The 22,353-nt window shown below is 41.8% G+C and overlaps 2 protein-coding genes across 5 annotated transcripts in view; one reads left to right on the forward strand and one right to left on the reverse strand.

The window, feature by feature from the left end:
- Positions 1-688: 688 nt before the first annotated feature.
- Positions 689-22,353, reverse strand: part of LOC131446400 (inactive phospholipid phosphatase 7-like) — a 55,166-nt gene continuing 33,501 nt past the window's right edge. The window contains exons 1-3 of one of the 3 annotated variants that reach the window (XM_058617594.1): positions 8,611-8,848; positions 7,712-8,266; positions 689-2,282 (exon numbers count right to left, since the gene is read on the reverse strand). In XM_058617594.1, the coding sequence (XP_058473577.1) occupies positions 1,894-2,282; positions 7,712-8,240 (918 nt within the window). In that variant the 5' untranslated portion in view covers positions 8,241-8,266; positions 8,611-8,848 and the 3' untranslated portion in view covers positions 689-1,893. The other 2 variants (XM_058617595.1, XM_058617593.1) reach the window with 2 other exon arrangements.
- On the forward strand, positions 9,534-22,214 carry fam78ab (family with sequence similarity 78 member Ab). Of its 2 annotated transcripts, XM_058617597.1 has the most exons (3): positions 9,536-10,007; positions 10,767-11,070; positions 17,411-22,214. In XM_058617597.1, exons 2-3 carry the CDS (start codon positions 10,808-10,810, stop codon positions 17,934-17,936), a joined length of 789 nt encoding a protein of 262 aa, XP_058473580.1. In that variant the 5' UTR covers positions 9,536-10,007; positions 10,767-10,807; the 3' UTR covers positions 17,937-22,214. The 2 variants fall into 2 exon arrangements, with proteins under 2 accessions (XP_058473579.1, XP_058473580.1); XM_058617596.1 differs by having other exon boundaries at positions 9,534-11,070.

Consider the following 22,353-nt stretch of genomic DNA (forward strand, 5'->3'; position numbering starts at 1 on the left):
GCACGTTGTAGAGGCCGCATTCTGGCTAAAAACTCAAACAACCGTGATGTCGCCGTCTGTTTTGCTGGAGAGCAAATCCTCCTGTGTGACGCCAGCATTGTCTCAGAATAAAAGCACAAATGTTTGAATGAGGAATGACCAGCGTTTATTAAATCTTGACAGACCATGAATACCTGTGTGTACACACTCTTTTAGTTCTTAGGTCTTTTGTTGGAATAAAAAATGGTTCCTCTTATGTGACGTGCATCACACTTTCCTCACCCTTCACTGTCTCCGTTACTATGCTATTATAGCATTTCCTGTATTTAAAATACATTTCCTGTATTTAAAATACAGGAAATAGGTCAAAATGTTTGTGAGCTCATTGCCAACACATTCTGATTTCTAGCTGTGCATGTTCCGGGAACATATAATGGCTGACTGCTGCAACTCTCTCTGCATGTTTCAAGTCAGTTTCTGTTCCGGCTTATACAGCAGCACACACGCTGTTGCACTGGTGCCGTTTCCTGTCACATTGCTTGCGGTTTCCAGTATTGTGATTGGAAAATAGTGTCAAAGGCTGAAGAAACACACCGTGGAACTGGTGGAATACAACCTGAAAGTGATCTAGTAGTGGGTTTTCACAATACTCAATACTAAAAATTGAATTCAGGATAAAAAAAATACAATGAAGAGTTGTGTTTTGCACTTCAGTGTGTGTTTAAGAGTTTTTCCTTTATTTCAGGGATTTCAGAGAGTTTCCAAACTTAAGTTTCAATTCATGAGGCATGTACGTTTTACTGGCTGTCCAGCTTACTTTATTAATAAGATGGAAAAACAAAGTAAAAACATGAAATATAGATCCCTTTATAGAACAAGCCAAACTATTGTACAGTATTTACACACCAAATCACTGCACTGAAATACACTAACAAAGAACAGACGCAGGTCTCTTTGAAATATCAATTTAAAAAAAAAAAAAGGTAATTGACGGTGTACATTCTTGAAAACCGTTACATCAAACATACTGTTTTGAACCTACAAACATTGTGTCACACCCTAAATTTGATCACTGGGGCACAGAATCACTACTTCTTTTGAATCATAAGTATCTGTTAAATGAATGTGGTAGCCTGCAGAGAACGACGACAACAAAAACTGTAAATGGCACATGAAAAAAAAAAATCATATTTGAGCCTGTAAGAAAAATATTACATTCTGTTCCAAGTGTCACATTTGTTTTTCAAAAAAAATTAAAAATACAGTAGAAAATATCATCATCCCATCAGAAATAAACGAGTATATTAGTCATGCCAATTAGGAAACATGTGGAATATCCAAATACTAACCACTTTGAGTGTCACATCCAGTATAACAGCCTTACACAAAACTCTAGTCAGTGTTAATCATAGTATTAGTATTTCACTAGTCCAGAAAGAAAGCACAAAACCTTACTTATTTTTTATTTTTTATGAGGAAAAGAGGAAGAGATGAAAGCGTGGACATAACAGGAAGTAAGATGGAAAAATGAAGGAGGCTCATGGACGTCGGATGGAATTTGGTGAATTGAAAGAGGATCAGTTGTGGTTTCATGGTACTGGATTTATGAGAATCGAAAATATGTGTATATAAAAAAAAGAGAAATCAACTCAACATGTTTGTTTGTCTAATTTTTCCTTTACTATATAAGAGCAGTAGAGGTGTGTGTGTGTGACCTATCCGACCGAAACACTGTGAAACATGCCTGTCCTGGGCATGACATGCAAGCCAGTGTGTGCATCTGGATATTAATGAGCCTGCAAATTTAAGCCATTAGAAAAATAACTTACAAAATCTACCAATGCCCTTAATTTGCATTTTTGGGTAAGTTTATCTAATGAGCCTTTCGTGCTAGTATAGTCTTATAAGAAGAGTTCAGAAAAGAGGGCTCCAGCTGAGAGTGCCGATCGAAATAATTGTCTGGCAGGTGCTTGATGACAGCCACACCGACTCCATTAAGCTGAAGTGGAACATGCCCAGCGCAAAGCCACACACCATGTCAGTGAGGTGGTGTTTCCCCAGCAGCACTCGCGACATGCCCACCAGAAAGGCCCACAGCACCAAGAGTATGCGGAGCGGCACAGCCAGGACAAGGTGGGACAGCAGGAACTTGGAGACCATAGCGGCCCGGCTGGCGTGAGCGGCGGGGAAGGAGTAGATGTCCATGGCGATGGAGTCCAAGAAGCCCGGTGTCATCTCCCAGGGTCCTTTGCGCTTCACAAGCCTCTGGACTCCGGCCACAGTCATGAGATCAAGGATGAGGGCTGTCACAGACAAAAAAAAAGGGGGCGTTAGATTATAATTAAACCAGTGTCGAAACCAGACGTATCTGTACAATCAGACTTATTAAAAAACATATTATTGCTTCTTGTGTAATGGAGAGCAAAGGAAGCTAAATACAATCCCATGAAGGATGCATTTCAATGCCAAATGTGAAATGTCTTATTTAGCATTATATCCACGTGAGTAGGGCCTACCTTTGTGTAACTTAACTAAATGTGTGAGCCACTGATTGAATCCATAAAAATGCAAAACAGAGAAAAGTAACTCATAACTACACCTGTAGGACAAATGACGGTAATAACTTATTTTTTTTTAATGGAACTGCTCTTCCCAATAATCACGTGTATTAAAATGTTAAGTCGCAGTGTTTTTGGTTTGTGACTCCTTAAAAATGAAGCATGTGTCGGCCTGTAACCACCCCTCGTTGGAGGTAATTGTTATTGGACGTTGTGGGCAGTTAAAAGCAAACAATCATTGTTTTATTTTAAGCATTATTGCCATATTAACTTTCATAGAGGGATGACGCATCTGTCTCCCTCTGTACTGCATATCCTTGAGTTTTATGACTCAGCTTATCTTGCTTCAGGATGTAGCCAAATTACACTTTGACGTAGGGATGGGACAATACCACTATTTTGTGTCCGATACCAATACTGATAATCACATACTCAATTATCTACCGATACCGATATTAGTCCGATCCAATCATTTTAGACCATTTATGAACTATGAAGCAGCTAACAACACATTTACGCCGAGTCACTTTAAAGACATAATGTTCCAGTTGTGTCACAAATATTGATGTAATTAAACAGCCCAAACATGACTCAGCTAAAATGCTTTTTTTTTTACATTTTTATAGTCTGTGTATAGTGAAGCATGCAACGTGGACTGGATTTATTGGATTTATCGGATTTTACATTTTTATCTGTCTTGATATCTGTTCCATATTGGACCGATACCCATCCCTACTTTTCTGTAATGTCTTGATATCCTCTGTGATGCACACGCACTTGTGTTTTTTTTCTGTGCACATGTTCGTGACGTGAACATCTGATGTCACCTCTTGCTTTTGTAGTTCGTATTAGCAACACCGGATATGACACTGATAAGATCAAAATGCAGATAACACATTTATAGGAGTTAAAACGGCTAAAAAGAACTATTGCATTTAGATGTAAATTGATATATCGGTGACCAAAGATAACTCAAAAGTCAAGTTCGTTTGGAGTCCACATACCACACATTTACAGATGCCTTTTATAGCTCCATGACACTCCCCAAAAATACCCCAACCATCGCCCTCTTCACACACACACGCCCAACCAACCATGCACAAAATAACTGTCAGGTGTCTGTTAGGCTGGCCTACTTCTCTCTGCACCCGTCCACACACTGTCCCAAAGGGACGATTATTTTAACTCCTGATCCAGCTCTTTATAAGCTGCTGGTGTGGTGCTGTCATTTTCCTAAAGGGGGGAGATGAAGAAGGGACGTTGAGGTGACCAGACTTGTCGAGGGTTGAAAAAAAACGAAAAAAAAAACAAGGCAGACAGGGAGACTGGTGCTATCCCATGGTGCATTGTGGCAGCAAACATCTCAAAGAGGATGAGATGATGCATCATATATCATCTGTAAACACAAGCCTGTCAGTGGGGCCCCTTCAGCTGACTATAACAGCTGATGATTCAGTGAGTTTGACATCATGGTCCCACAAAATGACCAAAATCTTCAGGAATTTTGGAATGACAAATGTGCAAAACACAGGTTTGAGATGTACTCTTTTTTTTTCTGAAGGCACAATCTCACTTGTACCTTCAGAATTCTGTGTGTTGAAACATCACGGGGACAGGCAGGGCAGCTGCAGTCAGCACAGTGTGATAACACTATTGAAGTCAACCCCCCAGGCGGTCAGTCTGCGCCCAGTTATTGATCACACAGTTGTAAGTGTTTTAGTTTTGAGCAGTGAAACATTTTCCGTCCGTAACATAGCTCATGGGCGCTGACCTCAGATGGCCAGTTCAAGGGAAAACTGCTCAATTAAGGAAAGAGGGAATGTTTTCATGTTTTTGCCTAATCAGTTCCTTCATCCTCGGGTGTTTTTGTCTGTCGCCGTTTCCGCTGCATGGACTTGTCAATAATATTGCATTGATTAATGAGAATATGCCACTAACATATCAGGGGGAGAGGTGACTGATGAAATACACAGCAAAGGTCAGGCTTTTAAGGTGAGAATGGTTGGAAGGAAGGGTTGGCTAACTAATTTCAACTGTTTGCCATGAAGGGAATGGGAAGGTGGAGGGAATAGAGCAAAGCTATTTTTCCATGACCACTACCGAGACAGCAAAAGCATGGCTGGTAAGGGCTGCGGCAGTTAAACTAAAGATGAGAAAAATATACCCCTTTAGGGCTCTGTAGATCTATGAAGTGCTGCAGTTTGTTTGGATAAAGTCTCACTAAACACGAATAATGTTAAAATTCAGAAGAACTCTTGTGATATGTTTTCTTAATACAAATAATTAATTACAGCTGCTACTGTATTGCTGAATTATTAAACATGTATAAACAGCTGAAACACTGTTCCACAAAGCTTAAGGTAAAGCAAATTAAAGGCTATTTGTCTCAGATGCAGGTCTACGCCACAGTACACAGTCAGAGAACACCAAACACTGCCTCATTTATCCTCGCACAAATGCTGATACCAATGTTGATTTCGCTGCAGTCACATTTGATCACTCGCTCTGCTAATATGTAAATGTGGACGGTTTATGGACCGTCTCGAGAAAGCTTCATTTTGACTTTGAAATTCAAGTTGTGAGGACAACAGCTCTGATGTTGTGTGCATTAAAAACTGCAGGAGAAACCAACTCACTGAGCCAAGGATTTACAGTTAAGTTTGTTGTGCTATTTCACACAGAGGTACTGAAATTAAAAGTACATTAATGTCAAGCATGTAATCAGTGCAATTCAGTGGCAAGTGGATTTGGATACAGATCGCTGAACACATTTTACTAATGAAGGATGAGTAACACTGGATCTCATATCAGAAAAAACAAATCTGATAATCTCTCTGAACCCTAAATATGATGTTTCATTAAACACCGGCAACATGATGTCCGTCACCACCGTCATGTGACAAGGATGCGGCGGCTGTGCATGTCTGGCACGCACACGTGGAACATTATTGTTTTGAAATGACATGTCGTATTAACAGCTAAGATGTATAGATGTAAGAATACAGGTAGAAACTCAAGGAAGTGATATTGGTATTAACTTTGTGGTTGTTTAGAGAGGTAGACTGTATACGTCTCATTATATTGGACTGCATGCACTTCCCTGAATGTGCAGCCTTTTAAATGCACAAGCTTTGGTCCTATTATGCTGCTGGGTTTGAAAACACAGGGATGCAAAACTAATCTGAAAGACTTCGGTGGGTAAAGGTAGGTGATTAACAACCTGTTAAAATACACCAGAATGACATCTACTTCTACTCAAATCTTAGAGATGGGTTGGAGGCCATCTACGAGAAACCTTCCAGAGATGAGGAGGACAATGACACGCTTATCTCCAACCTAACAATATTTCAACCATTCACAATCAGTCTCACGTGACTCCAATGACAACGTTGTTGTATTTAACATAGAAGTTAAATACAAGGATCTCCCCATTAGTGAGTCACAAATGAAGAAACATCTTCCACCTGAACACCATTTTTTCCTCATGGACACTGGGCTCTCACTGTTTTTTATTTATCTTTATTTGAAAGCTTATTTTCTTGTTATTGCCTTATTAGATAGAATAGAATACTTACTATACTACACAGTATATAAATCGGACTAACTTTTTTTTCACAGTATATCCTGCCGATATATAAATAAATGGAGTGGCATCATATTAAATAAACCCTGACTCCTTGAGAAATTGAGTAATTAGGGCATTGGAGGAACAAGGTCACACAGAAACAGGCTGAACTGCACACTTGCAGTTGATTTGGATGGGAACATCATCTCAAGGTCTGCTGTTGGAAACACATGCAGTCGTCTTGTTTTCAAAACACGATGACAGATATTTTTAGCACTGCAGTGTTTATAAAAATGACAACAGTGGGCTGAGTAAAACAATACAAAACAGTCAAGTCCACGCGAGTCAGTATTACATACTATGTTCCCCACCAACTGTTTAATATTATCATATTTAGACTTGGAATTAATCTGGACTGACAGATAATGAACAAGCAGTTGAGATTAAACAATGTCCCAAACACAATATAACAGTGTCCTAAATCCTGAGATTTAGGGGGTTTCAATCAGAGCTCAGTGTTGCTGCAGCCAGAGGATTTGTACAGATTTTTGGTCAATAATCTGTGTTTGGGCCCATAAAGACTGTGCACTGTGTCTGCAAATCATATTGAATTAAAAAATGTTTTTTATGTCATATTCTTTTTGCGTTATATGTTGAAATAAAATGCAACACAGAGAGAGAGAGAGAGAGAGAGAGAGAAATAATCTATGCACAACAACAAAGATCTTCTCATGTGTGGACCCACGGAGAAAACCTGATCAGATTAAATTTGTGAACAAGATTAATGTCTGAATTCACTTCCACAACATTGACATGTTTTTTGTAAATCCTTTTACTCAATCCAACTAACTTTTAATCCCAATAAATCTATGTTGCATTGTGATGCCACGATGAACAACGGTGCTCTGTGTGATGCAACTCAATTAAAAGTGGCTGCAAAAAGAGGAATAAACAGAAGAGAACAGACAGAGAAGCTGTGAAATAAAAAAAACCTCCTTGGACTACATGTGTGTTCACTCTACAGCACAAGGCTGACACTTGTTACTCCTGCAAACTCTGAGTTTGCATCTTTGGTCTACGAGGCTGATGAGGCACAATCAGCACAAATATAATAGGTCACAGGATTATCTAGGTTATGTTATGTGGAATGACAGTGTGTATGAAAACAAATATTTGAACTTTTTTTTACATTTTGAGATGTTTCTATAGCTAAAGCCTACTAATACATCACTTCCTCATCCTTAATCACATCATAAAGTTATGTTTACATCCTTTATTTTGGTCTCGTTTATGTTCTTGTTGTTTTTTTCTAATGTAAATAATTGCATTTTGAGGACCACATTTCTTGTTTTGTTAAAGTTTTACTTGGCATTATACCTGATTCTGATAACTTGGCAATATAGCACCAAACAAACTTTGTAAATCCTAGTTTTCAAACTCGAAGATGTGTGCAAATGACTTGATCAGCCCGATACTGGTGGGAACAAAAGTGTTTAAAAAGTATGAATGATATTGTGAGGTCATCTTAGTGGATTTGCTCTTGGTGTGAACTTGGCGCAGGAGAAGGACCTGCATCATGACAGACTGGTGAGTGTGATGTGCCATTTACCAAGCAGCAGGTTGACCAGGACCTCTTGTCCAGCCAGAGTGTTACTCCTTGTGAGACACACAAGGGTGCCAATGATCCACGTGATGCCGTGGCCCGTGAGCGCTAACAGGCCGACCATGGAGCGGCAGCCTCCCCAGGAGGCCGACGTGGAGGCGCACACCCCCAAGCGCTTGGACAGACAGATGTCAATGGCGAGGAGGGAGTTCATTGCAATCCCCTTGAATGAAGGGTTCAGCTGCATGCAGTCCTCCTCTGGCATCTTGCCGGGCTCTCGCCGGTCTTTGCTGCCATTGTCGGCGGGTTCTTCACTCGGCGGGTTTGGAGTTTGGTTCTTGCTCTGACTCGGTCGCCTCGCGCTGCCCCGGTTCACGGAGGGACCTCCTCCGCCGCCGCCGCCGCTGCTGCTGCTGCTGCTGTTGCCGCTGCCGCTGCCTCGGATGGGCGGTTGGTTCAAGGACATGAACTCGGGTCTACTCAGAACGCTGTTTCTCTCCCGCGTCCTGGATCTCACATTGTAACTGGATGGCATGTCTGGATTTAGGGCCAAGTTCGCCTCTGTGGGTGCAATAAGCGATTGTCAATCTCCGGAAGATAATTCAAGTGGTGCGGATTCACCACGGCGGAGAAATGCCCCAGGATAAACCCCTTCACCCACTCCCCTACCCCCGCTGGACTTAAGAGATATATTTAGACCATTTTGGAATGCCTTGCTGTTTATACCATGCAGGCAGGCTGGGGGTGTATTGAATGGCATTTAGCTCGGCCAATCCAGAGAAACACGATATACAGCATGGGGACAAAATAACAACATGCGCATATTACGCCACAGCACAGCTACAAAACAAGCGCACGCAAGGGAAGGTGCAAGGAATACGCAAGGCACGATGTTGTCATCTTACCAGGCAAAGGCTGAGCAGCTATGTGAACCAAACAGCATTACTCTGAAATCCTCTCTGTAGCCACGAACAACGTCTCTGAAACACTGGCAGCGAGTACACGAGACGCTCGTGCGAACAGAATCCACGCAGCGCGAGGGCGATAACAATGAGCCAAGAATCAACAAGAAAGGAGGAGAAGACAATGGAGCGCAGCCTGTACAGCTCGTTTCCCCCCGTACGTATTTGACGTAGTTTACGCACAGAGCGGATTCAAGTATGCCGGTGCGTATAGTGTTGTAGAGCGGAGTTCTCCAAGGTGCTTAAACAGACAGCGGGAAAAAGGAGCACAGTCATGATTGCAGTGGTGCATCAACAACATGAAGAGCAAACAATAAATAAAGCATCTCCCTGTTTTTTCCCGGAAATGCTCCTAACTCAACAAAACCAGAATAATATAGACCACACAACTATGATTATTGATCAGCCCTTTGTAGACAACAATACAATCTGTAAATCTCATCTATCTATCTATCGCTCTATCAACCTTTTCAATACATTTCCAAGAGATATAAGTTAGACAAATTAACCACAGCTGCATTTTACGCACGCTATTTGAACCATCAACACAAAGATCTTATGGAACAAATTCAACAACTGTATTTGGCATCTAAAAATAAATCTCCTGCAAGTTGTTTCCCGACCCAGTGTCTGCGTATATCTTGTCTGCGCATTGTCATTTGCGCATCAACAGCAACTCTCCCATTGATGAAACACGCACATGTATAGATACAAATTGCCCTGCATGTTGCAGCTTTTCTGGTGATTTTGCCGCACCCAGCAGAAAGCGCTTCTTGCCTACATTTCCCAGCATGCTCGCAACTCAGGGCGGAAGTGTCGTCTCGGAGATACTTATAGTGCTGCTTCCCCGGCTGCTGAAATAGACCAATGCGTCGCGAGGTGAACCTGCCGTCGCAGCAGCAGCAGCAGCAGCGATGGGACGAGCTCAGAGGAATGACAGCCTGTGCAGGAATCTAGGCTGAAACTGTGCATCCCGTCGCAGAGGGAGACGGCGGCGCTCGGCACCGGGACAACTATGTGATATTTTGTCCGTCTTGAGATATATATATTTTTTTAAATTTATTTAATCCACACTAATGTGAAGAATGGATCCTGTGAAGTGGGCGCTGAAGACACGGCGGTGTCCTCTGGGTGTAGCGGTGCTCCGTGTCAAACTCGACTGTGGATGTGCGGGAATGCTGCCTCTCCGTGTGGGACGGTGAAATAATGTGCAGCAGATATAGGGAGCGGGTGTGAGTGGAGGAGATAAAGGGAATAATTACCTCTCTGACCGAAGACTGTGAGCGGAACCGACGCTCACTCTCAACACATTGGAGACTTTCTGCTGAACTGTTTTATAGGTACACTTCTTCTTCTTTTTTTTTGCATGTCGTTACACAGTCGCACCACGTGAACCTTTAATCCGCACATGCATTAATGTCCAATCACGCAATCTGATAATTGAACCGAGTCTATTGCGGATTAAACGGACACAGCAGCTCTGAGCGTCACATCTGATCTGCCATTTGTCGTTTTTAAATGTCCATCTTAAGTTAGATTTTTCAGGGGCAATTTAAACGCCATCTGGATGAAGCTGATGAGGATATTTCAGGCCAGGAATTAGCCTTTAATATAATAAAGAATTACCCAAAGGGAAATGCGACGCTAAAATGTAACATTAGTAGGTGTTTCTTTAGTTCATTATTTATAATCAACCTGAACCTTTTACGCACACCTCTCCACTGGATGCATGTTGCCTGAAGGTGAAGTCTATTCTATTTTCTTTTTCTTTTTTTTGCTTGGAGCTCATTGACGAGGCAGTAACTTGTATCTCTGCTGCATGAAAACACGAAATGCACGGATAAGGAGAGTTATTGCCAATGCGCTCGTTTGTTGAAGTTGCTTTTTACGCACCGAAAAGCATGCGCTCCACAAATATGAAGACAGTGTAAGCCTCCACTTCTTCTACTCCTGTGTTGAATCACAGATGCATGGCTTTTTATGACACTTGTTTTTCTTTTTTTTTTTGATACCCATAAGCATTTTTGAGGGGTTGATCTGACGAGGAACCGCCTGTGGTGATTTCCCTGCTGTTTCCATGCGTCTGTCTTCTCCTTCAGACCTCTGGACGTCGTTGTGGATTGTGTTGCTGTTTAAAGCAATGGGCTGCATCCAGAGTATCAGGTGTAAACCCAAGAGTTTCCGAGACAGTGTCATCGTCCTGGAGGTGAACACCTCCATCGATTCAAACCCCACCAGCATCGACGAGTCAAACAGCGTGGTGCTGCGTTACCGGACACCGCACTTCCGCGCTCATGCCCAAGTCCTGGTGCCGCCGGTGTCCTGTCAGGAGACGTGGACCATCGGGTGGATTCAAGCGTGCAACCACATGGAGTTCTTCAATACATATGGAAACAAAGGGATGTGAGTATCACGGGGCTCTTTTTACACAGTTCGTCGATGAGCATCTGCTGAGCGCGTTTGGTTTGGACGCAAGTGCTTGGATCATGTTTGAATTCAGAACCTCACTGACACGCGGTCAGTTTGCGGGACATGACGGTCAGATTATGTGATAATTAACTGAGAATGTAGTTTAAGACAGTTACTATGTCAACAAAGACACGTGGCTTCTATTTAGATTGTTCTGAAATTCTTGTTTATTTTAGTATATGTACTGACATACATGGAAACTTTACTAAAAAGATGTCTTCTCATACTTGTAGGGCTGCAACTGTCAGTTATTATAATTACCAACTACTCACTGAATAATAATGTATGACTATAAAATGTGGAAAAAGTGAAACTTCACAGATGTCAGAGTGACTGACACCTTCTCCTGTTTTGAATAACCAACACCAAAGGTTTCAGTTTCCTGTCAGCTCTGACATTTGAGAAACAAATTCCATTTCATTTCATAACCTTTTTGTTTAAAAAGAAACAAATAAAAAAAACGATTTAAATGACAAATTCATAACCAAACAATTTGCACATTAATTTAGAGTTGATCGAGTGATTTTAGTTTACACTAAACACTGAATACTGATTAGGAAAAAAAAGAGGAAAAACAAAGATGGGCATTAAATTCTACCACAGTTGCTTTAGTATTAAAATATAAACCAGTTTAGTGTCAGACTCAAACAGTCAAAAAAAAAGAAACTTTTCTTCTTTTGCATTGTGAGAGTGTTTTTGTACTGCATGGTAAAATGGGGACTATTCTTCCAGTTGCCATGTCCATCACCACTCCGTGCTGCGTATATGAACACTACTTCATATACCTCCAGGAAGATATAGCATTGGTAGAAACGAGAAGAGGAACGGACTTGTTCACTTAGTGGCTCAGCTGTGTGCAGTACACTGTTTGTGAGCTTGTGGCTCCACGTTGGCAGACAACAAAGTACTTCAAAACCCGACAGATACAAGTGCGGTATACAGTGTGCTGGAAAATAATTGCTCTGACCTGTCGGATGCCTCTGTTTGTCTATACAGTCATTTTGCACCAAGGGTTATTAACAAGACAAACACCAACAGAACCAGCTTTAAAGTACACCGTTGACACTGAAAGTTCTTTTTCTTTTCCTCCCCATTTCCTTTTTGTCAGTGTGTTTGCACGTTCATACAAATCTCGCACAAGAAGTGTTGGCCTTATTTGCAGCAGTGGGGCAACCACAAGTAGACATGCACCCAAAATATGCTTTATCTATAGACGCTGCAGCAGAGGATGTTTGAGTGCTGCATGTCTAAGATTAGAGACCCAGTCCCCTCCCTTGAACCTCCACCCCATCAGGGCCCCATGACTATATGAGTGTGAGAGTCACTATGGGAGAGATTGTGAGAGAATAAGAAAGCGTATTGTAATTATTTACTTTTTTATCTTGCTGAAGTTTAGCTGTCATTCAAGGTCTTTTGTCTTTTTTTTAAAAATCTCATTAGTTCATGATTGTTTCCATCAAAAAAACAGACAGCGACTGTGGGAACAAACCGATTTTTTCAAAATTACATTTCTTACTAGTTCGATCTTGTTTTAAAAATATTTAGCGCTGTAACATTTATTTAAATGTTTGATTAGTCTTATTCATGAATATGTTTTCTTAAAGGATGGTGATATATCAACTTCCTTCCTTGATACTCCAGGGCAAATATCAATATTTTAATGAACAAATAAAGGCGCTCTAAAGTAAACAGTCCCTGCCAGTTTCACTCGCCAGGTGCCGCTACTTCATTTATCCTCGTGGCGGCGCTGCTCAAATGAATGAGGGAAACTTGGGTGAAGAAGAGGGAGTTTACAGCGGGATAATGGCGGAGAAAGCTGCGTTAAGAGATGCCCCATCCACGTTCAATCGGCTATACGATTGTCTTGTAATATACTGATTATCACAGAATCGTTGTATCGCGATATTATTGGTATCGTGGACCATGTATCGCATGTGATTCCCACCCCTTTTTAATTAAAAACCAGGCTTATTAAATCAGTTTCAACAAAAAATAGGTCACACATTATGGTAAAATTCTTTCCCACAGGTCGTCCAGTCTGTCTGTCAGTAACTTTCTGTTCTCATGTTTATTCCCGTGCATTATCACTTGCTTCTTGCGTCACTTGTGTCACTTTATTCGCTGAACGAGCATCTAGCATCTTAAAACACAACACACAGTCACACACCCACACATGTGATCATCCCCTCTTCCTCTCCTCCTTGCAGTATGACCTCCATTTCTGGTTGCAAACGTCCGGTGTGCCTCAAGACAGCCAGTCAAGAGCACCGTTAGATCTCAGTGAAACAGCACGCCGTGCGCCTATTGGCTCAGTGACGATGGTGAGATTAGGTACTGAAATTTGATCTCCAACGGCAACAAATTCTCAGTATTAGGTGACAGAGGAAGTGTTATATCTAGTCAATACCACAAAACTATTTAAGTTCTAGAGCTCAAGTTACATCTTCAGATGCCTCGTCTTAGTTGACCAGTTGTTTAAAATCCAAATATATTCACTTTACTACGGCCGTAAAATGTGAAAAAGCAACATCTCAGTTTTAAGGAAGGATCTCGATATTTAAAAAAAAAAAAAAAGTAGCATTTATTACTTCTATCATTTGAAAAGAGTTAAATTCTGACAATACACACACTGCCACAGAAGTCCATTAATAATAGCCACTTAGTGGTATTGGTCAACTATTAGACAGCAAAGATAAGCAGCTCGCTCACATATGGGAATGTGCTTTAAGATGAATGAGACCACATAGCTCTATAGATAGGAAACTCCAGCTCAAAATGAAGAGATAACTTCCTGAAACGCATGAGTGAATAAAGTAAAACTGTATAAACTGTTTATATACACAGTATATACAAATCTCCGCTCTACGCAATTACCGGACTGCATGTACACCGTAAATCTCTTTGCCTTTTGTCGCTTGTGTGCTCAATTTTACATGTACTCATATTCACTTCTGAGTCATTCCACCCTTCCTCCTAACGAAAAAGCAGATGCTGACAGAGTTTAAGGAGCTTACGAAGGTCACTTGATTCTCCATATTCAATTCTAAGTCGCTCTTAGGATGCATGAGAGGAGCCTGTGCTCGCTGCCGACGCACTCTCACATTAACTAGCTTCTTTAAAAGGTAGTGGGATTTCATTGTGCTGTGATTATACACAACAGCTGAGGATTGTAATTTGGATGATTTCTCATTTGGCTTTGGGGATGATGTGCTCTGGATTCCGGACACGTTCACTGTCTCTCAGAGCAGTTTTACCGAGGAGCAGTCTAGTAGGTTTGGACAGCACGGGTGTATTTATAGACGGGCACAGACACATGCTCATACATGTACTGATGTGTGTTGTGATTACATTAGGTATGCTGTGTTGCCCCCCCCAAAAAATAGCTAAAAATAGCACTGGTCAAGTCTTAATTTCAAAGTATCGTCGACATTTTTTCATTTAGATATTCGTGTGATTCTCGTGTGTCACAACAAAACTGCAGAAACAGGAAATGAGCTGTTTTCACATGATTGAACTTTCTCGGTAGAGAGACAGTTTCTCCTTTCTCCTAAATGTGTGTAACCCTACAGTGCCATCATCAGGCCTACACTCTCAACATTAGAAATATCACAAATTGCTTTGTGTCTGAGTTGAGTCACATCTCCTAGTTTCCATGAGAAGAGCGCATGGCTTCTCACTTTTGTCAAACAGGAAACTGTTGCAACCTCCATACACCACTGCAAAGCCTCGCAGGCTGCTTTAGTTACATACACTAAGGTTCAACATCAACATTTACTGTGTGTCCCAACTGTTTCATTATGTTCCAGTTGGGCACTTTAATGTTTTAGTGTCAAGTCACACTATTGAACAAGCACATGTTATCTCAATATTGGTTCATTTGGTCCCGTTTGCGCCATGCAGTTGCAGAAGCTGGACCCTTTACAGTCTCAGCTGTTTGCAGAGGGAGGAAGGAGGAGGAGGATCTCACAGCTATACACAATATTGAACAATGCAGAAATACGAAGGCACTCAGCCGTTAGGTCAAATAATACTAATTTGTTCCTCGAGCAAGTAGACAAACACAAACTGATGGAGATGTAAAACGGATGTAAATGGATCTTTCAAATGTTTCTTAGGGCCGCCCCACACTAGACGATAATTGGCCAGGTTTCGATCCTTCCGACAGTCGTGAGTGCCTTCAGATTTTAGGCTGATTTGGACAGATTATCTGGACAAATGAGTGTGTAGTGTGAGGGGTTAAAAGAGACGATTTTAACATCATCGGTCGCCCCCGAGTATTCCCAATTTCAAATCGTAAGGATCAAACTTATTTGATATTTACCATTGAACAGCGATTGGGGTGTTAACAAAACCCCACAATAACCAATGAGAGCAAGTTGACCGGGAAACGGATGTTGCATACTTTTGCTTCGAACCATAACTTATACTCTCAGCCATGACTTGATCCACAGTTTTATGCGTTTTTCAGCACTAGGGATGAGACGATGCCACTTTTTGTATCGACCGATACCGATATCAGTCGGATAGTCATTTTTTGACTATGTATCCATGACTTGTAGCTACGATGCCAAACTATTTATCTCTTAGCTAACAATGTCAAATATGTATAATACTAATAATAAACAAACTATACTTTTCAAATGAGTTGAGCTACTCCACTGTTCATCCAAGAACCTCCTACTGGGTACAAGTGCCCCTCACTGGTAATCGCTGCTGAGAGCTCAGGTGGCATTTGCAATAACTGACATGCTCAGTGGTCACATTGCAACACAGTTGAGTAATTTCTTCTTTGAAGAAGTGTGTGAATCCCTGAGGTTCTGTCACTAACACACACACATACAGAGGCAATGTAGACACAAACAGGAAGTGAGCCAGATTGCTGCAATGTCAAGTTTCTCAGTGGGCAGATGATTTTATGCTGTGTATTGCACCTGTGCGCAGTGCACTCTGCTTAATGTTCAGTCTCTTGGAACCTCCGCTCTTGACGGCATATTCCCACAACTGATGTACATTTTACCCTTATTCATTTTTAGTCATGGTAGTGAGCTGGTGCATTGTTCAATATCTGATGGAAAGTACCATATATACCACATCAATCGCCAGCATGAGGCTTTTAAACATCAACAAATGTCCTTTAGATTCAAAATCTGTGTGTTTCTCGGCTTCCACATTTCCAAAATGGCCACAGGAAGATGATTTATGACATGCCAAGACAGACAGGGGCTTCCTCAACATTAGGCTAGTAAAGCGATATGGCTGCAAAGCTCACGAAAAAACATTTCAGAAGTGAACTCCACTCCTTCAAAACATCGGTCAGCAGAATGACAAGATAAATGCTTCTCACCCCTGCCTGCCCCTGCACTGCTGCTGTATCCACACACACTCAATCCCCGTGCTATTGCTCGAGTCACATGAAAGACGCAGCATACAAATACAGTTTCTGTGTTTATGTACTATGTGCTTGGAAGGCCGTGTTTGTCCAAATATAAAGCTGGATATTCAAATTAAAGTCATATTCTGGGGCATTAGCTCAGAGGATTATGTGATTATCTTCCACACACACAAAAAAAAATGCACATATGCACATTCACAAAGGACGGGATAATATCACGTCTGCATTGCTACTCCTGCCCTCTGGGTGAGTGCAAAAAAAAAATCACAACATGAATCCTGGCCACCCAGGTTGTAGGTCATGTGGCTGTGATCACACCGTTATCTCCCCTGCTCTGCTGCTCCTGCAGCTTCGGGCAAGGAAAGGTAATCCGTCTGCTGGAGTGGACGGAAAAATCAATAGGTGGACAGAGAAGTACCCGGTCACTTAAGCTGTCCAGTGTTGCCTGCTGTGTGTGTCACAGTAATTTATTTTATTGTGTTGTATTTTTTATGCAGCAGCCTGGAAATGGCTGGAAAGTGCTGACTGTGAGGATTTCAATTAACCTTTTGCATCCGTCCTGCATGTGTTGAGCGATGGACGGTTACTGAATACGAAGATGGAGATCCCTGAGATACAAACACTTTGTTGTTGGAACAGGACGGTCGGATTGTTTGACACAAGGTATCATTGGGTACGGTTTATTGTTTTGCGGTGGTTCCCCAGAGGTCTTTAATGCTCAAAGACTTTGCTTTAGCACTGATTATGAATACAATATCATCTTATAACTCATGGAAATGATCATCAAAAACAACGATTTAGGAGATCCAGGTTGTGATAGCGTTTTGAGCTCAATAAATGCAAAAATAAGCTCCGTTATTAACGATTCCTTTGTACTTCCAGGTCGAGTTGGGAGCTCCCGGACCTGCGCGACGGCAAGATCCAGGCCATCAGCGACTCAGACGGCGTTAACTACCCATGGTATGGCAACACCACGGAGACCTGCACTGTTGTGGGCCCCACCAAGAGGGACAGCAAATTCACCGTTAGTATGAATGACAATTTCTACCCCAGCGTGACGTGGAGTGTGCCAGTCAGTGACAGCAACGTGCCTCAGCTTAGCAGCATCCACCGTGACCAGAGCTTTACGACCTGGTTGGTGGCCATCAACCAGGCCAACTCAGAGACTGTCGTTCTGCAGACAATCCGCTGGAGGATGCGGCTCCACATCAAAGTGGACCCCGACAAGCCTCTGGGTCAGCGGGCTGTTCTGAACGAGCCTGTGATCCAAGAACAGCCCCAGATCCTCGGCAAGAACGAGTCCATCGCCTCTAATGCCATGGTCAAGCCCAACGCCAATGATGCCCAGGTGCTCATGTGGCGGCCAAAGAATGGTGACCCGGTGGTGGTCATCCCACCAAAATACTGACCTGCTCACTGACCAGGCTGGCCTTGGATACTTCACCAGTATCATGTTATTTGTTCTGTTTGGTTTTTGTATTCCTGCTCTTCACCAGCTCTCACCGCTTTAGCCCTTCATTGACTTTCATTTCTCTTCTGTTTTTGTCTCCAATGTTTGAAATCGAGTGACAGAGAGAAAACAGGAGACAAAGCTCTGAGGAAAAAAAAGACCAGCTGAGTGGGAGCGAGTTGAAAATACGTTTCGAACTGGAGTGAACAAAACTGCAACCATTCTACCTTCAAACTCGGTCGGGTCGGGTCTCACTGTGCTAAATTAGGACATTTTTAAAAGAATGAAGAATCTTTTTATTTTATTTTATATTTTTGGCTGTGCAGGTCAAGTGAAGGGTTTCTGAGAGTGGGTGGATCATAGTATTTACATGCTACATACCTGGATATGCACAAATGCTGTGTTCAAATTCCAGTTGTATTTTTTTATTTATGGTTGGGAGAGTGCATCTAACTTTTTTTGTTGTCGTTGCCGTCATGTGTGTCACACGGCGAGTTACATTGAGTGACTAGACTTCAGTACTTAAAAAAAAAGAAGAAGAAAAACATGCAAGACATTCAATCCATGCTGCCTTAATTAAGTTATCACTTTCCACCGCAAACATTTTCGCCTTAAACAAAAGTGCAGCGCAGTATTTTGCTCATTTGTTGCATTTTGTTCAGACTGTTGGTGCTGGCACGTGTGGGTTTAGGACGGGATTAACACCACGGAAGGAGAAGCGGATTGGAAATTTGGGATTTTGTGTTGCAGCTGCATTTACCTCACACATGTTTCGCCTAACAGCAAACACACATTACATACAACCAGCGCCGTGCGCACACACAGTCACGATACCAGGCTAATTCATTGTTTTTCCAAGTGCATTATGCAACAGAGACGCCGCTCTGTGCAGAGGACACCCGTGAGGCCCACTCCTGTCACTCAGTACATTGAACTACACGTGCAATAACAACCTGAGTAAAAGACACTGAAAAGCACACTCAAGCTCATTTTACTTCACTTGATTCTCTTTCGTAGCAGCTGTAGTGTTCATCATCCGTTCTCGCTATCGCGCCATCTCAGGGCCCATTTTGACTTCCTTCTGTACTACTTCTTCATCCATCTTGTCTTATACCTACTCTTTTTTGCCACAGTGAGTGAACGTTCATGTCGCTCTCACACCAAAGTGTCAATACTGAAAGAATGAATTAGCAGTCACAGACTGGGGGACTTTACTTTTAGCAACCACAATATAAAAGTCCTTTGACAATCATACACGTTTATATACGATTGTATTGTCGTTGAATCAGTGACACCACTTTTCCAACAGCATAAAAACCAAAATCCCTCTTCTCACTCTCCACTTTTGTGTGTGTGTTGTCGAGGCTGAAAAATAGAGGAGGAGTCATGCGAGTCTGCTCCTAACTGCTTGGTCAGTGCATAGATGACCCAATCCTGCTTCTTTAACCCGCTGGAAAAAAAAAGACGTGAGGCCAGCAAACGTGAGCCTCACACACATGTATTCTCTAAACTAAACTGAGCTGTGGTCAGCTAAATACTAATATTAACTGAATGAATGTATATTTAAACCGTAATCTTTGAACATGGCTTCAGCTGCAGAAAAAGAGACCCAAAAAACCAAACTACAACCTGAATTTAAACGTTTTTTTCCACTTAAAGAAGCTATAATTCCCTTGGGGCTCTACTCAAAACAACTAAATCACAGTCTGTTTATTTCACAAAGACGTATGAGCTGCTCATTCAGTTTATTAATGATTCCTCTCCAGCGAGTGAACAAAGCCTTCGTGTTCTTTTTAGAAAAGGATCTGTATGTAACAGCATATACTCAGAATACCGACTACACAAACTACTGTTGAATACTGATGTATTAAAACATGAAATATGGAGATTCATATTTAACCACAAATAGCATGGTGTAGAATCTAACAAACTGACTCGATTTCTATTAACAAGTCAAACACTCCACACATGTACAAAGGTCAAATTAGTTTTGGTCCAAACTGTAGCTCAAAGGTCAAATCCATTCACGCCATTGTTATATATTATTTATAATTACATTTTCAGCCAGTACATGGCTCCATCAAACACTGTGCATGTGTAGCCGTGATGACCTGCACTCTGTGGCTGAATCACAGGGCATCGTGGTGGTGGTGGGAGTGGGAGTGGGAGAAAAGACACAAAAGGCTGGTTGGGGACTCCTCATAGTTAAATCTGCAGTGACACACTTACACGATGAACTAAACGGTGCCGAGTTGTGCTGTGCAACAGAGTTGAAGTGAGGTCAAATAGCAAAGGTCAGGGGTCAACATATCTGAAGTTGCAACAGCCGTAAACTGACCTGAATTGAGACGAGAGGCTGTGGGAGAATGAATGTGGGGGTGAAAACAAACTGAGTCACTTTAGAAAACATGTTTGTATCGTTGACGGCAGCTAGTCTTCAAGCTGGACTACATGTAATGTATTTAAACCTCGACATGGCCCGAGTGGCCCGCATTCTCAACGCATGTACGTGTGTTTACATGGAAGTGTATGTGTGTAAAATCCCATAGAGGGGGATTTAGAACGCACACTTAGGTCGTTTTCACACCTAATAGTCCGCTAGACTCGGTACGATTGGGGACTCGGTTCAATTCGGGTGTTGCAACATTCAACCGGTCCAAGTTTGATTTCACACTGAACTCTAGTGAAATGAATAATGTATTCACTGCATCAAGAATTACTGAAGAAGAAGACAAGAAAACGTGCTCATCTATTGTGTTTCTGCCATCGGTCTTGGTCTTTTATTTTTGTTTTAACGCAAACATACTACACATCTACGCTGCAACAATGGGCTCAGCCACTTCACCCGGCTATCACTCTACGCGCACATGTTTTGGTTGCGTTGTACCCACAATGCCCTGCATTGGAGTCTGCTTCCTGCATTTGGTTTGCTTGAAGCGAACCGAGACCTACGTTTGAGCAAACAAACTAGGATCCGATAAAGAAGGGCTGGTGCGAATGCACCCTTAGATGAGAGGATGAGTTTCGCTGATGCATTTCTCCTCGTCATAAACACACAAACGTCCCAAGACAGAAAGGCACGAGCCCGCTGTAGCGTGTGATTGTCACAGAGGTGTCACATTGGCAGTGTGAAGTCATTTATCAGTGTTGCACGTGGAGCGCCTGAACACATGCACTTGCTACAAAGCCATATGCACAAGCACACCTGTCTACTGACAAACGTGGTAATATATGCATCTCCTCATTTTTTTTTTTTTTTTGATAAACTAGAGTGAGGACATTTTTATATGAACGAGAAATGGAGGTATACTGAGGATGGAGTGGCTGCCAGACAACTATCAGCGGTGTCTGACGTTAGGAAAAGGGCACTAATCGTCTTCTCTATTGACGCCTCAGACACTTCAATAAAAGGTATATGTGCTTCCTTAGGTGAGGCACAGAAAAACAAAGCGCTGCATTGTTTGCTGTACAGAGGAAGTGCCAAAATTGGATCGCGCCAAAACTATGCACTATTAACGTTTTCGGTAAGTTGTGAATTCAGAAACCTCTTTGCACTTGATAACAGTAAACCCATTTAAAGCTGTTTCTCGAATCAGCAACCACTCCCTAGCATAATTGTATTTCCAGATTAACGAGACACTGTGTGTTGTAGTTTTCTGCGCGTGCGGCTGTGCCAAGCGATCAAAAGCCTCCTCTCCTAAACCCACACCATTACAGTTCTTCTGAGGGCTGCTACCTTTGCTTCGGCTCTTTATGCATTTTTTTTTTAAACCACTGTGACACCCCTTTATTTAAACCAATAAAACCTCCCAAGATCACAGGATCACCTGCGTGAATTTCCTGGCCTTTTATTTTTTAGTTCCATCCAATGAAAAACCTCAATGGCCCACACATCAGTTTATCTTCACATTGTTCACACCTTATTTCAGGAATTACACATCAGCATTTGAAATATACACAACACGGTGTATTACACATACATGTACTCTGAGCGGATTTGTGTGTTTCTCATTTTGTTTGGTTTGCTTTGTGGAATTACAGCACTGAAATAATTCAAGCAGTGTGTGTGTGCGTGTGTGTGTGTGTGTGTGTGTGTGTGTGTGTGTGTGTGTGTGTGTGTGTTATGTTCAGCTTTGCCTTTTACTCCAATACTTGAAAAATGGGTACGTTCTGGCAAATATTTAAGACTGTGATAATGCACATTGGGGCAAGAACCCCAGAATAATATACAAAACAATGTCTTTTTCATGAATAAATAAATAAATAAATAAAAAGTCTTTCTATTCAGTTTAATTGCATATGCAGAATATGAGTTAAAATAAAATGATGTATTCAGCACTATAATAGCAATATAATGTTTTTCCATTTATGAATG

This window comes from Solea solea, chromosome 19, assembly GCF_958295425.1.
Source record: "Solea solea chromosome 19, fSolSol10.1, whole genome shotgun sequence".
Classification (NCBI taxonomy): domain Eukaryota; kingdom Metazoa; phylum Chordata; class Actinopteri; order Pleuronectiformes; family Soleidae; genus Solea; species Solea solea.

Excerpts from the sequence above, each read along its gene's own strand:
- fam78ab (XM_058617596.1), top strand. The coding sequence starts at position 10,745 with ATGCGTCTGTCTTCTCCTTCAGACCTCTGGACGTCGTTGTGGATTGTG. Across the intron at positions 11,071-17,410 it reads ACATATGGAAACAAAGGGAT|GTCGAGTTGGGAGCTCCCGG; the intron begins GTGAGTATCACG and ends TTGTACTTCCAG.